At 40.6% G+C, this 15659-nt stretch overlaps 1 protein-coding gene across 1 annotated transcript in view; it reads right to left on the reverse strand.

Annotated features, from left to right (window-relative positions):
• Nucleotides 1-6004: 6004 nt before the first annotated feature.
• Nucleotides 6005-15659, reverse strand: part of LOC118213297 — a 33340-nt gene continuing 23685 nt past the window's right edge. Inside the window, exons 2-6 of the mRNA XM_035392155.1 lie at nucleotides 11083-11196; nucleotides 10407-10582; nucleotides 8368-8464; nucleotides 7426-7763; nucleotides 6005-6977 (exon numbers count right to left, since the gene is read on the reverse strand). Coding sequence (XP_035248046.1) covers nucleotides 6965-6977; nucleotides 7426-7763; nucleotides 8368-8464; nucleotides 10407-10570 — 612 coding nt within the window. The 5' untranslated portion in view covers nucleotides 10571-10582; nucleotides 11083-11196 and the 3' untranslated portion in view covers nucleotides 6005-6964. The remainder of the gene's footprint in view (nucleotides 6978-7425; nucleotides 7764-8367; nucleotides 8465-10406; nucleotides 10583-11082; nucleotides 11197-15659) is intronic.

Here is a 15659-nt window from a genome sequence, read left to right on the forward strand (position 1 = left end):
CACAATCAGCGAACTTGTTTGGGGACATGTCTGTAGGGAGGTGTAAACAGTGATGGGCAGTCTTTGATATACATGTACTTGAAATATGTATTTCCATGTAAATATTTAATATGTAATATGACTATGATATGGTATGGTTCATACCTCTGTGCCACCTGCAAAGCCACCTACAGCTACTAAAGCTCTACTATTTGATTGTAGTTTTTTTTACTTTGGTGGAATTTTCCATTTGGCAACAAATATATATTTGTAGTAGATTATTACCCATCCCTGTATGTAAATATTGCTGGTGGAAACCTGTGACATGTGCAGTCAATGTCCAAAGGTTGGGGGTAGTGTGGGATCAAGTGTGGTTCACAATGGTGTAAATGACTTCAAATTTACTCTTTCTTCAAAGCAATAGTGGATTGATCCTTCCGGCCAAAGTCCTGTGCTGGCTCATTAAGCTGTAAATCCTGCTGTGATTATACAGTGAAGCAATAAAAATCAATAGTGCACTGTCTAGTTTATTGACATAGAGCACACTTTAAGTTTGCATGTCCATCACACACAGCTGCATGTTTACTGAAGTCGGGTGCCTTTCTCAAGGGATCCATCGTATTGTACTGTACTACTGTTACTGAAAATCCCTTCCACATCACATAGTGCTAATAAGGGAAATTCAAATGGTACATAAAGTCATGTCTTTGTCATTAGACCTGTCGTTTGCTTCCCATTTATCTCACCTTGTCTCAGGATCCCCTTTTCAAAACGCACTATAAATTGATTTCCAAATTGATCACTTGGTATTTAAACTTGCACATTCAGAGCAACCACACGAGAAACTTTCTCTTTTTGCCACAGTTGGGTTCTTTGCGCTCTTATCCCAAAGCGCAAATTTCGCAGTCTCGACACAATCGCAGATGTTCCGTAGGCAGTGTGTTGTCTGTCTTAGTAGCCTCTAATAGCCTCTGTCTCAGATACTATAAGTCAATACAATGCATGAAAAGAACAACCAGTCGGCTATAATCGGCTCTTGTGGAAAACGCTGATGTTAGGCAAAATTACACTTGCATCTCAAGCATGATGCCTGCACAGATCCTGAAGTTTTAAACCGTGTTGGTGCCATCATCGCCTTCGACTATATAACGTGCAATTAGTCCGTAATTACATTACTCATTTGGAATTGCGGCATTCCTACAGTTTCCAAGCATCCTAGCCCGTCCTTCTTTTCCACTAATGAAGCCGGTCCCGAAATAGACATCAGTGCCCACCGACACCGGGGCAAGGGGTTTGACCCAGCTGGTGCCCATGGCAACGCAGCACGGCAGCGCAGTCCGGCTCTTTCGCGCGCGCGCTCTCTCCTTGCGCCGCGCGGCGCGCGAAGGGGCCCTGCAGTCAGGGGCCCCGGTGCCGCTCGCATAGCGCAGCGGGTCCTTTTATGACGCTCAAGCGTGACATCTGCCCCGACTGCCCTTAATTGCTGGGTGAACTCGCCCACAGATACGAGCGTTCAGCCACATCGCCCCGCCGTTCCCAGAGCTGGGGAGGCGGAAAAACCCTTTAGCAAGGAAAAACTGAAACTATTATCCTGGGGGGAAAAAAACCCATGATAACTTTGGTTCAAAGTGGAATGAAATCCATTTTCAGCCAGGCTTGTGAATGACAGAATAAGATTTATATAAAAAACCCATTACTGTACTGTTTGATGTCATATAAAAGCCCATTTGTTGATATATAGCATGAATCATATTATAATATTCTTTCTATGGCACTGGGAAATTCGGTTTCCTCTAACAGTCCAAAGACATGCAGGTAGGTTAATTGGAGACTCTAAATTGGCCATAGGTATGAGTGTGTGAGTGAATGGTGTGTGTGCGCCGGGCCCTGCGATAGATTGGCGGTCTGTCAGGGGTGTATTCCTGCCTCTAACCCAATGCACGCTGGGATAAGTTCAAGCACTCGACGCAACCCTGCCCAGGATAAGTGGGTATAGATAACGGATGGACAGATGGATGGATGGATGGATGGATTCCCTGACCCTCACTTGTTTTGTCAGTTACCATTTTCTGACTGAACACCTGCAGAGTATAACAGTAGGCTTATAATTGGGCTCTCAACCTAGAAAAAAAAACAGAAGCCTATGCATGGCAGTAATTCCAACTGTAATTAACACCAACTTTCACAGATGCAGTCCCTCTCATGGTCAGTGTTGCTTGGATCTAATCAGTCCAATCCACAAAATAAGCGGCCTGGGTTCGTGCAGCCTGGTGTTTGGGTTCCGTACGTGGAGTCCCAACACATTTCACAGCACCGCTCCTCAGAGAGCAGGCTGTGGCCAAAGACTGGGCTCATTATCCAAATATTTACTCATGGCTGGAGCTAGAGATAATGGTAAATGAAGTCAAAACGTCACTGGCTCTGGACTGCACTTTCCAACGCTTACCTCAGACTGGCAATCATTTATCCACAGATCATCCTACATCCTTCAAGATGGCAGAAATCAAGCCACAACTCAAGAAATTCTATTTGGATCCTACTGACCTCTCTGACTAATGGCCCCATTTAAGACCTCCCGTCTCTGTCAAAGTTTTTTTAAGAAATGTGCAGCTCAATAGCTTTCTTCTTTTCTACAGACTAATAACATGTTTGAGAGGTTACAATCTGGATTTAGGAAGCCCCATAGCATCATTAAATGCCATCAGGAGTTGGCTGATTTGTTAATTTTGGATGCTAATTTGAAACCTGTACCATACAGTAAGTCTCAATAAAACTTGGAATGCAGTTTTATTGACCATTCTTATCACTACAGTGGCTGAGAAATAATTTTCCTGTCAGTTCATTGTCCGTGTCATGGTCATGGTGATTACTTTTACGGCTTCTCCCAAGTACCTATCATATGTAGATATGACAAGAAATATTTCATTTAAATAGGGCAAGCTGTTTGGGCTGTTACTTATTCAGAAAATGCCCCTACGTCATGTACTAGCTAGCCATTTTTGGCTTCTCAGAGTATTCCAACAATTCAGTCTAACCAGAATGTTCGAGAGTGTCACAAAACGTTCTGTGTTGAGTCGACTGTCTGGGTGGCATACAGCGTCCAATTCCTTATAAATCCATGTCTGTTCTTGACACTTCAATGTTATTTTCTTGAGAACCTGCAATCTTACTGAAAGTCCAGTAAATAATAAACGATAATGATGCATTCAGTGACTGGCCCCATTGACCAGCCTTTGCCTCCTTCATTAATTATTTTTCAGATTTCATGAAAATATGAAAAATAATCTCTTATTGCCTGTTCCTTGTTAACCACTCAATTTTTTTTACATTGCCTGCAGTTAAATCACAAACTTTGCTTTCAATAATTGTTATACTGTTACAAGCCACTAATGCATATATTAAATATTACTTCTTAAGTCTTTAAAAGACTTTCTTTTTTTTTTTCAAATTTGTTTTGGTCAGCAGACACAGTGAGAGGAACATTTATTACTGGGGCCTTGGAAAAGGTCCATGGTGCAAGTCCCAGGTCAGACACTGTCTGTGTGCCCTTCAGAAGGGTACTTAACATGGCTAAGAGCTGATAAATATGTAGCTATACAATCTGATAGCGTGAAAAATAAGATATAGCATGCATGCTACTCTAGATATGGCTCTGCTTAATGCAAGAGTAATGACTAAAAAGCAAAATAACAAAAAAAAGTGATAAAGACTTAAAATCTCATTTAACCGTAGCTGGTCTCTGTGGAAATCAACTTGAGAAAGTAAAAAGGAGAGAGAAGATCATATTAAATAATTTAGTTTCTCAACTGGTGATCATTTCACTTGCTACACATACACACTCTTCTTTCTAGTGGCTGAGATGCTATTGCTCTAATCTATTTTAAGATCTGGGGAACAGTAAGAATAACATGAAATTGTGAAAATGCCCTCATCTGCTGGGTGGTTAATTCAGTTAAGGCACCACACAGTGGGGCGTGTGCCAACAGTGACCGGAAGCCCCACAGGGTGAAGCATAATTGCCAACTGTGTCACCCAGGGCATGGGAGGGTTCGATCGGTTATGGGTGCGTGTTTCATCGCTTTCTAGTGACCCTCGCTGGTCGATCGTTCGCGGAGGGACGTCTTCCTCCAACTCAACTCTATCTGTGTTTGGCTGTGGGCTGCAGAGTGTAAAGCAGGCTGGTGACGCTATATGTTTCGAAGGGAACCTCCAAAATGAGATGTCTCCAAAATCGGCATTGAGGGATTGCACATAAACATGGCCACAAAGAGTTAATTGGACATTCCAAATTATGGTGGTAATTGGACCAACGCAGCCCCACACTGTGTGCCAAATCTAATTTTTTTTTTTTTAAATAAAAAATGAAAACGCCATCATGCTTTACCTTTATAAAGTTTTATTAAATTAATTATCTTCGTTTTTTTTTTAGCAGCACCATTTTATCAGCTCCAAGATCAAAAGCTAGCATATATAGTACAACAAAGAACAGCAATCTGATTTCACAGAATGACAAAGAGCCACTTAGGCTGCTTTGATCTCACCCTGATTCAGCAGTCTTTTACCTGAAAAGTCTTCAACAGGCAGAATTAAGGCACGGCACCACTGACTGCCAGTTATGGGTCCTCAAAATAGAAGTTTGCCTAGTGTCATATTTTAGGGAAGGATTTCACCTTCATACCAATGAATGAGTTATTGTGCCTTATACTCAAACACAAAGGCCAAAGGGTCTCACTGGTTTCAGATAGCTCTACTGACAGTTCAGATGCTCGCTCGCAAAGGTTGTTGAATAGAGGGAATCCTCCTTTTGCTGCATTTAAGCTTTAAGATTCTGTTGCTTTAAAATGCTTTCTTGCATAACACACACTACAATGGACCACTGAAATATTCAGCAGGAGCCCCAAACCCAGGCTAGCAAATGGGGGGAAATGGCAGGAGCACTGAGAGGGTGTGGGGGAGGGTGTGTGGCAGATTTATGCCTGCATTACAGATGAGACACTGGGACTCATATTCATAGAGTATCTCAGATATGGAGCTCTAATCTAGGATCAGGTTTATTCCAACCTTATGTTTTACGAGTAGGGATGGCAGTTTGTTTTGGGCGCATGACCCAAAACGATTTCAACTTGTATTACCTTCTACAGTGCCGTGCGCAAGTATTTGGACAGTGACACGATTTTTGTTGTTTTGGCTTTGCACTCCAGCACATTGGTTTTGAAATAAAACAATCAATACTAGGTTAAAGCCTGTCAGCTTTAATTGGAGGGTATTTACATCCATATTGTGTGATCTGTGTAGGAATTACAACCCATTTTCTGGGAGCAAAAGTAATTGGACCATTGGCTGCTCAGCTATTTCTTGGTCAGCTGTGTGTCTTTGCATCATTAGTTCATGAGCAAGAAAAGCTAGAAAGGTCAGCGTATGAAAGGTCTAAAGTTGATTCTATGTGTGGAATTTGCAGTCTATTACTGTTATCGCTAAATGTGAGGACCAAATAAGTGTCATTGTCAGTAAAGCAGACCATCATGGGGCTGAAAAAACAATAAATCTCTTGGAGACATTTCCAAAACATTTGTGTGTCAAAATCAAACTGTTTGATGCATTGTTAAGTAGCAGGAATGCACCGGTGAGCTTAGCAATGGCAAACAATCAGGTAGACCACGGAAGACCGTTTTTTGATGGATGCCAGAAGAATACTTTCAGTTGCAAAGAAAACCCTCTTTTCAACTTTCAAACCGATCAAGAACACTCTCCGGGACGTAGGCATAGATATGTCAAAGACTAACATAAAGGGAAGACTGCACCAGCATGACCACAGAGGGTTCACTGCACGGACAGTGGTAAGCCTCAAGAAAAGGACAGCCAGGTTAGCGCTTGCTAAAAGTACACTACAAACACTGTATTTTGGACAGATGAGCCAAGTATTACCCTGCACCATGACTGCACCAGGGCACTTCACTTGGTCCAGAGGGGAAAGAGCCCCCTATTGGCTCTGAAAACCATAAACCAACACACGGCAATGTTTTTTGTTTATTATTTTTTATTTAAATGTAATTCGTCTCAACATGCTGGTACGATAGAATTCACTTTATTTATTCAGAAACAGCCAAGAGTTTCCATTGCTCTTTGCAGCACATGAGATTTATGGGAGCAACAGTGAATCTAACTCTATAAATTATCCTGCATTCTATTCATTTTTGCATATAGGCCATGAGTAAAGTACAGAAAGCTATTGTTAGGTAGGAAGAGCAACTCTTTCTACTAAAAGTGGTAAAATAAAAAAAAAGTTAAAACTTTATATATATATATAGGAACAGGACTGCAACAAGAGGCAAGCTACCAACATTGCTACCAACATTGTGCACAGAAACATAAACTTAGTCATGGGCCGGTGTCAAGCACAAATGCATTTCAGGAGAGCATGTTTCAGGGATAATAAAACAGCAGTAAGACAGTCGTGACATCACTTTTTACGAAAACAGAGAAAAGCTCCACCAATCACGGAGCACATTGGAAACAACTGTTAACAAACTCTTCTGTGTTTGGTGGAGTTCCTCTCTAGTTTCTTTGAGCAAGCTGAGATAACAATGTGTTTCATCCCTGTTTTATTGTTGCCGACATGTTGCAAACCAATCCATGACTCCTTTTTCACGGTAGCCTAGCTTCTTCTTAGCACAATCAGGCTTTTATTTGTTATATCATAATTCCTCAGGATTAAAAAGCTCAAGCCTAACATGGGTGCATTGGTATAATGGCTGCCACTGCAAGTACATCCAGAACGGCTGTCATGTCGTACTTTGACACATATGAACTCTTTTTCCACAAAGGGCTTAGCAGTGACATCAGGGTTGCCTCTTATCTGTCTGTGCATGTTGTGGCCATGTTTGAGGGGGGGTGGTATTTTTGAATCCTGATCTAACCCCTGCTTCCTCCCGGTATGTCTGTTCCAAAGGCCAGTATACCCGTCCCTCGCTGGGTTGGCTCCTCCTTACTCGGTGCATCTGAAAATTGCATTATGTGCAGCGAGTCACATACACAACCACTGAGTCTTCACATGCACACACAAATACTTAAGCTCAACTCAAAATGAAGTGCTTCACCAATTGTTACCAAATCAATGGGCTAGCAATGTCCGGGTAATAGAAAGCATATCCACATCTGAAAATTGTTGCTGGTTTGCTGACTGAGTTACTCCACATATAGTCTCTAACCCAAAAGATCTCTCTAGAGTATCCAGACAGAGAAGTTATCATTTGATTCTATCAGGATTTAGGCAGCGTACTGTTACAGATCAAGGGACTGCCTTGAACTGGCTTGAATCGTCACCTCCAGTTGAAAGTCAATTTAGATAAGATCATGATTTGTCAGAAGAAGCAACTGACCATTGATTTATTAGCAAATCACATACCTTGTTCCAGGGAGTACTTGTCCAGCACTGTCACTTCTTACCTTTGTTTCAGAGAGTCCATGCTGGCTCCCTCTGTGTTTGGCCTGCTTGTATCCCATAGACTGTGTCCTTGTGTGTCTGGACTACAGCACCCATGGTGCATTGCTCTGCTCACTGCAGTTTTTGATGGGCCTTGTCCACTATCTGGCCTGGCATCATCCCCACTCATTTCCCTCTGCACCTGCCCGTTCTGAGGTGTGCAGTTCAATGATGTCAGCCTGCAGTCAGGGCAGATGCAGGCTCCGCACAGGTGCCAGGCCCCATAGAGCTGCTGGAGGTCACAGGAGCCAATCAGCAGCTGAGTTGCCAGGAAATTGAAGCGAAGCTTCTCGTAGGTTGTCTGGGCAGCAAATACAAACACTTCAATGTCAGGAATACTTAGCTACGCTTCTGGTGCGTCTATAGAATCTGCAGCTAATGACCACGATAGACGGAAAGTATCCACCAATCACCATTGTCATTGGTCCTATTGTTGTAAGTGATATGACGGATGAAACTCCTCTCTTTTCTGCCAATAAGAGAATGTCATGACTGTCCTATCCCTGAGAAGTTGCATTGTCCTGGTTGCGAGATGACAAATAACCTTTCACAAGCTAGAGATGAAGAGCTTCACGATGACATAGCTTAAGTTTCAGCCGGTCCTCCTTCAGGAATTGCATAACACTTTCAATTGTCTGTCAATCAAATCTGTTTCTTTATATGGTGAGACACACATCAAAGCAAAATGAATCTTTCAAAGTCCATCCTTAATCCATGGCTGTGAACCCACAAAGTTTCCACATCTTATCCACAAAATTCTGAGTAATCAAGTCACAGAAAATGGCTTCCATGACTACCCCAAAGTGAACAAATCTGCCAAATTTAATACTTCCGTGGATAAAGGCAGGGTTCCTATAAGATGTTGCACATACTCGCCTGGACTACTTGAAGAACAGAAGTTTTACCTTGAAGCTGTTGAAATTCCTGCGGCTGTTTCTGTACAGGATCCGGAGCTGCAGCCTGTCAAACACGGTGTAGAGGCAGGCGTACTCCCACAGGTTGCTACACAAAGGACACCCCACTGTTTACAGCGATCAAATCTCCCTCTCCATAGTAATGGGTGGAGCTACAATCAGTTGTCAACTGCTGACTTCCCTGAACAAATCAAATGGCTTGACTCTCCACAGGAGAACGCTATGATTGGTTCAAAACAGTGAGTTGCTGATAGCGTACGGTAGCTCCACCCATTTTTGGCCCCATGAAGCCTCATTATGCCACCACTAGAGTTCATTTCAGGAGCTGCTCAGAAAATTAGACACTGTTACTTCTCCATCATTTACAGTACCTCAGTACAGTAGAATATAATGTGTGTGTATCCTTATATTATACATTGACAATAGATATTCAGAAAAGTAAATAAGTAACAGAATCTCTTACGTGCTCACAGATGGGAGGACATTGGTCAATATAGCTCTTCATAACAATGTCTGACCCATTTAAATTCAACATTTACATTTAAATATTAAATATCTGAAAAAAGGAATATGCAAGACAAATTTGTTTAATTTAATTTGCTACTAGCTTATGATTATAGATGGTCATTTTATCTGGCTAGATGTATCTACACATCTCCTATAGATGCATTTGAAGGTCACCAGAAGCTATAACGGCAATCTTAACCAGACAAAGATTTGGTTGGACTACGACAACAGAGTCTATCTGTGGGAGTACATCAAGGACATTGAGGATTACTATGATTTATCTTATGCATTATTCTGCAGTTTATTTGTGTTATATTTTGCACTAGTATTTGTGTGTGCATAAGTTAACTTATTACATTTATTAATTTAATGCTGGTGAATGTCAGGGGTGGACAGTAAAGTACATTTACTTGAGTACTGTACTGAAGTACATTTTTCGAGTATCTATACTTTACTTGAGTATTTATTTTTTTGGAAACTTATGACTTTTACTCCACTACATTTGAAAGATAAATATTGTACTTTTGACTCCACTACATTTCTATGAAGGTTGTCGTTACTCTGAAGCTTACTTTGAAGCATAGCTTTGAAGTCAGCAGTTGAATCTTTTTTTTTTTTCTTTTCTAAAATGCGATTCGCCACACGCTGTGTTCCTCACAGGAGAAAAACCAATCACAGTAGCCTACTCCTACTACGCTGTCGGTCAAGTTCAGAGCGCTTGCTTGTTGCACCAGTGATTGAACAGTTCAATTTGAATTTGGCGGCGGTAATGATGGCGACGGCAGAAGATAAGGACGATTCTTCGCCACCTTGGCCATATCTCAAGTCCATGTTTGACATTTGTGAAATTCAAAAAGATTAATATTGTTCTAAATGTTTGCTCTGCTTACCACACTCTAACTACATCGCTGCATTCAAAAACTCGCCGTCCAACCTGAAAAAGCATGTTGAGCAGGGGTTAAATTGGGGGTGGACGCGGGTGACGGCGTATTTTTAAAAGCAAGTCCTCCAGTACTTTAACTCAAGTAAAAATTTGACTGAACAACTTCCACTTGTAGTGGAGTAATATTTGACCAGGGGTATCTATACTTTGACTCAAGTAATGGGGTTGTGTACTTTGTCCACCACTGGCGAATGTTAGAACCACTCAATTATAACAAATAAAACAGAAAAATCTAAAGTTTAAAATGGATAGGCACATTATGCTCTCCTCTGGAACACGCCTCCATGTCTTGTTAAGGATAACACATTTTTTGTTACTTTCAATGCAGCCTAAATTAAAAAGTCTCCCTTTGTAACATAAACAGTATATCTGTAACAACAAAGATACTACTTTGACAAAATGTGCTGAAAGTAACTCACATGTAGTAACATAAAAAATGTGTTGGACATTAACACATCCTTTTTCAGAGTGTGCTTGTGTGTGCGAGTGAATAAGCATATTGGTTGTCATTTGACTTGTTTTGGATTCCTTGGCCTTAAATAACCAGAAAACTTGCAGTTCTGGCTGCTGAAAAACTTACGCCTCCCAGACCTCCCTGTCCGACAGCTTGCAGAATTTCCTCGCGCTGGATTGGATGTGACGCCCCAACCTTCTGACGCAGTGACGGAAATTCCGCAGTTCTTCGCGCCGCCTAGAAAGGTCGCTCTTTCCCAGGAGCAGCAACTCCATTTGCACCGGTCTCATTATGCACTTGCACTGCAAGACAGAGTGGACGGTTTGCTCCGGTGCTGGCGCTGTACAGTACGTTTAACCCTTTAAGGTGTAAGATCACAAATATATGATCAGAACGTTCTTAACTGAGCATTCTAATACTGATGTAACAATCCCTACAGGTAATGGAAAGCAAAAGAGTTCGAGAACACTGACTTGGAATTTTGAAAAATAATAATAATAATAATAATAATAATAATTAAACAACATCTACTATTCAAAGGGTTAAATAACAACATAGCGTCATTGCTACAACACTGAAACATATTTTTAGGGTCACAAAAAGTGGACCAAAAGATACACTTCAGCACAATTTTGTAAGTCTAAATAATTGTTCATTTCCATGGTTATATGATTCATTGAAAAAATAATGATTGAGTGATGATGATTTGAGAAAACAAATTCAGTCAAATGATTCACTGCGGTGAAGCATGCATTGCCATTAGAGCTGCAGTTTGTGAACAGCGCCATTTGAAAGGACGCACCAGGTGGTAAACGGTCTTGCTTGTCTTCTGCTTGGGAATGAGACAGAGTTGAGATGGTGTTGCTCCAATGGAGGGGGTCTCAGGGGGGGAAGAGATTCGAGGATCCTCTGTCTCCTATGATAAGCATCAAAATTAATCCATACTTATAATCACATATTCCACTGGATCAATGTAGCCTTTAAAAAAAATCACATGACACAGTCACTGTCCCTCATAATTGTAAGAATAATCATTGGAAACACCAATTTATCTAGGGCAAGTTTTCTCACCTGCAATCTCACAGACAGAGCCTTTTTGTCAGTCAATTTTCACATTGCCCCTCCTATTCTACATCAATTACCATTAATTAAGCGCAGATGATTGACAGTGAGGTTCCCACACTGTCCCCTGATATTTTCAGTGCACTGAACCACAGACATATGGCAGACATTGCTGAAGTGTTGAGCAGTAATGTTTTATTGTCTTTCTAAGTAATGGAAATTAGGGATACACATATGAGTGCAATTATGTACACCTGCACAAACTTTTTCAACAGCCTCCTTTGTCATTCTTCGGTGATGCACAGTGTCACCTTGTCCATGGGAACAGACGCATCTGTCTGCATCATCAAAGATTGTTGGAAGGGACAAATCTGAACCTTGCTCTGTCTCTTTCCTAAGAAACACCACGGGGCTCAACTTTCTGCATAGAAAATGCTTAACAGAAGAATGTCAACTTTCGGGTTTTCGTTGCTAGTCTAAATGCCATTTGCACAGCCTACAATGTGAGCAAGTAAAATTGGTTATAAAATATTTTCACGTTTCATTGCCTGCTCTCAAAAATATGGTGTGTTTAAAGTAACTGTGATGGGATGGGGTGGCCTTGGTGTGGCCCAATGCAAGATCTTTTCAAGGTACTCAAAACCCCTGGTGGCACCCCTGCCCTCCGGCATAAATCAAGAAGATTGTACCTAGTGCTCTGATTACCTACATACTAGATAGCATCTAACACCGTATCAAGCCTGGTCTTGAAAACCCCCAGAGTTTCTACCTTTATTACAGGGCCTGGCAGGCCATTCCACACACTGACTACTCTCTGTGTGAAACAATGCTTACCAATGTCTGTGTGGAATTTACCGTTGGCTAATATCCATTCATGTACCCTCGTTGTACTAACTGAACTCAACCTGAAGAAAACTCTTGTACTTCATTTTGTTAATCTCTTTGAATGCAGCTTTTTAATTCATATAGGGGATTTCACAAAGTGGATTTGACCCCTGTACAGGAAATGCAACATTGCAATGTTGCCCTATACTAGGCATTTCTGGGGCTGAAATAGATTGTCAGCCATGTTACAAGTGGTACAAGTGAAACAGAGCTTTTCTCCAAATGGGCATGCATTCTAAAAAATAATAATAAAAGAAATTTGGATGAACCAAGACAATTGACATTCATGTTCGTACCACTGATATCATGATAACACAGACTCATAAATGTAGATATTCCATCTGCATGCTTGCATTGCACCTAGCCATGATGTTTCATAATAACCTCCAGCAGGGGCAAATGCACTGAATATTTTTATTGAAAGATGAGCATGAACTATAGTTGTTAAGAAAACATCTTTGATGTGAACCACACCACACTGAGTCTTTTAATACTTTTCATTGGGAGTATTTAAACTGTTGCAGTTGTTATGGGAAAGTCAATATGACAGTCTGTTCGTACTGATAACACTGTAAACAGCATTCTTGGGAGGTGAAACAAGCATGTTTTGGAAATATCTGCACTCAGAATGCCCTGCTTGAGAACTGTAAAATATTTTCACATGGTGGATACCCCCTGCACTTTGAGTTTCAGACACTTCCCTCTCAGTTACACTTCCACACATTGCAGGAGCAACAGAGCTGGAAAGTCTTATTGCCAATGCTATGCTATACTTCAAATGGTTGCTTGGTACAGTATCTGCACACCATGCGACAATTGCTACCAACCTTCCACCTCATGATTACTGTGGTTTAGTACAAGATCATCAGCCACTGTGTCTCTATTTACATTTTTGAGCCTTGATCCCAGTTGGAACCAACACTGAACTGTTTGTGGTCAAGGGAAAAACCCATGTTAATCCCTGGTTACTTAGTGTCTTTTTATTCTATTTTAAACCACCATTAATTTTCTTGCTGCCCCCTAGAGGATACTAAAATGCAACCGGTTTATCTTCGCAGCAAGGGATCTTTTTAGGACACAATTGGGGTATGAAGAGAAAGTCCCATGCTTGTACACTAAGTTACGAAGAACCAAACACTGCAACTGGATTGAAAGCATTTCAGAAGGGCAGGCTCTACCTTGCATAATTATTTCTGACAGAAACGTCATTATACAGTAGTGTATGAACTGTGTGTTTATCAAATAATTATACAGATAATATTTAAGCGTTAGACAAAAGCTAGCCTACATGCTATGGCTCACCAACACTTTTTAAATGCAACATTTGGGAATAAAGCAAGAAACAAAATGACATTGAGACAGTCATGTTGTGGTGCCTGCAGTCATTTTTCGTTTGCGCTATCTTAGTAGATTGATGTTATTTTTATTAGACCTATATGTTTTTAATGTATTCTTAGACCAGAATATGTTATTATCACAAGTCCTTTGAATTGTGGCAATTGATTTAGAAAGTAGTCCTCTCATTGCAATCAGTGAAAACATATGTAGGTTATGGGATGATGTGGGAGGCAGATTTTTTCAAAAGATGTTTTATGGAAACTGTTGATTTTCAATTGTTTATCAACAGGCGATTGACACCCTAATTCCACACCACACAAGACGACAAGATCAGTCAGATTCATATTCCTGCTTGACAGCATTAAAAAAAAAAAAAGATTTACTGTCCACTTTCGTGGAAGTCTTGTTGTGTGTATGTGTGTGTGAATTACTATTTTTAGAATTAAAATAAAGCTGTCAACACATATCTGTCTATCAACAGTTGATCTGTCCCTGTCTGTGCACTTATAACCTTATACATAGTTATCTAGGAAAGTCTTCATTTTCAGATTTGAAATATTAGAAATGGAATTAGGCTCCACCAGTGAGCAAAATGCAGCCCAAAATGTATGAGATGGTAGACCAGCATCTATTCAGAGCTTTATGATATATTCTAAAATAAAAGGTAACACTGTGCGGTGAATATGCATATCGTTTTAAATACACATTACTAAGTTCATCAAATGCAACAAAAATCATTCACAACTTGGCCTACTAGCTTGCGCTCATCCCAGAAAGGAAACTGACTCCGCGTTCCAACAGCGCTGCACTTGCCAGGACGTCCCGTTCCGGGATTTCATCCAAACATTTTGTGTCCCGTATTTACTTAAATTAGAATTAGAACCGCCAGAGACGAATTGGCCTAGCACGACTTAAACCGAGAAGAACACAGGTGCCTGAAAGCCAAATTGCTAACATTATGTGGCGTTATTGCGAACAACCTCCGAATTTCTGCTGCATCATGGTCACTATGGTCTGAAAAGTTGCATAATAAATTAGATCATTTGATGTCAATGACCCTAAACGAAATCACATAGTTGCCACATCAAAGCAATTTTTCTTTCAGGTTCTGGTTGAGACACACCAGCAGACAGATACCGAGTGAATCCCTGTAATTTGTCGAAGCAAATGCCTAATTACAGAAATGTGTCCAGAGAGCAGCAGAGTCACGTGTATCTCAATATTCTTCGTTATGTTATTACTTACTGTAACGACTTTTCTCTCCATATAACTGATAAATACACTCCCTGATGTGAGCATCGTCTAATTTTGCGTATATCTCTTTTCCAAGGAAACTCTGACTGAAGGCCTAATAGCATAATTCTTAAGTTGTGATTCAAACAAAATTACGGTTTTAGATTGCTGACGATTTCAGTTGCTATTTCCGTTTGAAATAAAGGCGTGCATTGTTACAAAGTAGCCTAGCTATGGTAGCCTACAAGTAATGGTATAATTGCATCACGAACGTGCATTTCATTTCGGGACATTTTATTAAATAGGCCAGTCAGATTATATTCTGGTATTTTATATTTTATCAAATAGTATACATATTAAAAAGGAAAAAACTTACGCAGGCCTATTACATTACTAGGTTCGTGACGGTCTCTGGAAGTTTTTCTCTGAATGCCAAAATATGTGCGTCCACATAATGTTTATCTGCATGCTAAAAGCATTCTCGGATAGCTACCGGAACGATTGACGCCAAAGCCGATTTATTTATTTTAAATGGCATTAAAAGTACATTTAAAGGTTACACATTTAGCCAAAATATGCTGGTCTGAAAAAAGTTTATCTTTCTGAAAGTAAAGAATTATTCTCATTTAGAAGTAGGCCTAGGCCTACAAATTAATGTAGACTAGGCTATATGAAGTAGGCGTTGCCTACAGTAGGAAATGTAGTTTGGTTTATCTGTCTAGTTTGAGGTGGTGTAGCTGTTCAAATAGCTGGCTTTGTGGAAATGATATCACACTTGGGTAAATCTCATCCGCAAAGTAGCCTACAGAACAGTCTAAGGGCGGTGTTGGTTTACATTATAAACACAGCAGCCCACAGAAT

This window comes from Anguilla anguilla, chromosome 14, assembly GCF_013347855.1.
Source record: "Anguilla anguilla isolate fAngAng1 chromosome 14, fAngAng1.pri, whole genome shotgun sequence".
Taxonomy (NCBI): Eukaryota; Metazoa; Chordata; class Actinopteri; order Anguilliformes; family Anguillidae; genus Anguilla; species Anguilla anguilla.